Source organism: Amphimedon queenslandica, unplaced genomic scaffold (assembly GCF_000090795.2).
Source record: "Amphimedon queenslandica unplaced genomic scaffold, v1.1 AMPQUscaffold_13466, whole genome shotgun sequence".
Classification (NCBI taxonomy): Eukaryota; Metazoa; Porifera; class Demospongiae; order Haplosclerida; family Niphatidae; genus Amphimedon; species Amphimedon queenslandica.
The window spans coordinates 190,678-192,477 of record NW_003546298.1 but is presented as its reverse complement, the minus strand read 5'-3'; the positions used below and the strand labels follow the sequence as shown (position 1 = coordinate 192,477).

General features: G+C 33.6%; 1 protein-coding gene across 1 annotated transcript in view; it reads left to right on the top strand.

Annotated features, from left to right (window-relative positions):
- The first annotated feature begins 1,323 nt into the window (after positions 1–1,323).
- Positions 1,324–1,800, top strand: part of LOC105312205 (N-acetylgalactosamine-6-sulfatase-like) — a 1,321-nt gene continuing 844 nt past the window's right edge. Inside the window, exon 1 of the mRNA XM_019994772.1 lies at positions 1,324–1,797. Coding sequence (XP_019850331.1) covers positions 1,338–1,797 — 460 coding nt within the window. The 5' untranslated portion in view covers positions 1,324–1,337. The remainder of the gene's footprint in view (positions 1,798–1,800) is intronic.

The following is a 1,800-nucleotide window of genomic DNA, read 5'->3' as shown; positions in this document are numbered from 1 at the left end:
ACTGTGACTGAATTACGTAAAGCATTACATGAAGGCTGGAGAGCTGCTTTACCGCCTACTATCTAACAAAAATAATTTTATGCTGAAATGTCGTGAAAATATTTATGCTGTTTAATTGCTGTGCTGTTACATGCTCTAGCCGTAATATAATGCTGGCTAGCAAAATAAACTACTATGTTATTGTGTTGTTTTCTTCCATATTACAGGGATCTAGTATTGTTAGTGAAGTTACTTTTTTACTCCATTGAATTACTGAAAATTTAAATGAAAACAACACAAATGTTGTCCAGGGTGCAGTGCAAGCATCGAGTGATCAAGTGAGTTTAGAGTTTAAGGTTTGACTTTCAAATTTTGATTTTATTTTTTTAATTTGAATCCTTTACATGTATATTATGTCTTTCTTGTCTTTATTACATCAATGAAGCATCTATCAGTGATGGCACTAGATCAACGGGCACTGTACTATTGAGTATATAAGAAGTCAGAAGTATTAATATTTATAAAGACTCATCGTTGATGATGCTAATTTTCAAAAGGGGCTCCAGGATCTCATAAAACTACCAGTGGGTATTGTGCTATTCTACAGTGACTATTTGCAACATTTAGGAAGAGACCATGCAAGTGATGTGCATGTTTGTATGTACTTAATATTGTTTGTGTACTGTAGGAAGTAATATTGTACACAAGGAATGTTGTTTATTGTTAACTTAATAGGCACTGTTAATATCTAATAGTGTGTTTCCTAATTATCCTAAACTTTACCATTTGTTTTGGTCTGAGCTAGGTTGCTGTGCTGCTGCTACATGTACTAGTTAATATTAGAATGTTTGTCTTTCAGTCCAGTCTTACAAGCAGTACTAATTATAGTCACACAACGTTATTACATCTATATTAATTTTTTGTATTTATAGTTTTGTCAACTAACGTACACGATTACACGTACATGTGTACATGTATGAAAGAAATTAAGCAAGTCTGCTGTAGCAATATCTGGACAGAGTTATTACATGTACTTCTAACTGTAAGTCTATAGACTACATAATTCTTTTTCTCCTCAAAAGAAGTTATATTATATGTTTTTAATGAATAATTTAACCCAGATGATCCACGTACTTTTTATTATGTACCCCCCCCCCCGGCTTTTATTTAAGGATATGGGGTATGCCCATGCAATAATTTATTTTATTTCTACGAAGCTACTTGTAAATACCAATTAAATCAATACGTATAAATCTACATTTTTTTATTTGCCTATTGGTATTAATGAATAAGTTATAGTATTAGTATTCTATTGTAAAATGATTGTCATGTGTTGAATGAATTTTCTCAAAATTGATATGAATAATATTATATTTGGGTGGGACTCATTGGTCAGGATGAAGTGGCTAATCTTTTTTCTTTCTATTATTAGTTATTGTACCAGTGCACAACAACATAAGAATGTATTGTTCTTTGCTATTGATGATCTACGACCAGAACTAGGAGCCTATGGTCATGATTTTATCAAGAGTCCACACATTGATGATCTTGCCTCAAAGTCTATACTCTTTGAGCGAGCTTACTGTCAGGTAGCTGTATGCTCACCATCTAGGACATCTCTATTGACAGGACGAAGGGCAGACTCTAATCATGTCTGGAGGATTGCTGGTGATGAGTATTGGCGCACTGTACCTGATGCTACCAATGCTACTACAATCCCTCAGTATTTTAAAGAAAATGGTTACCTCACTATTGGTATGGGAAAGATTTTTCATCCAGGGGCACCTAATGGTAACGATGATGTAAAGTATTCTTGGAGTC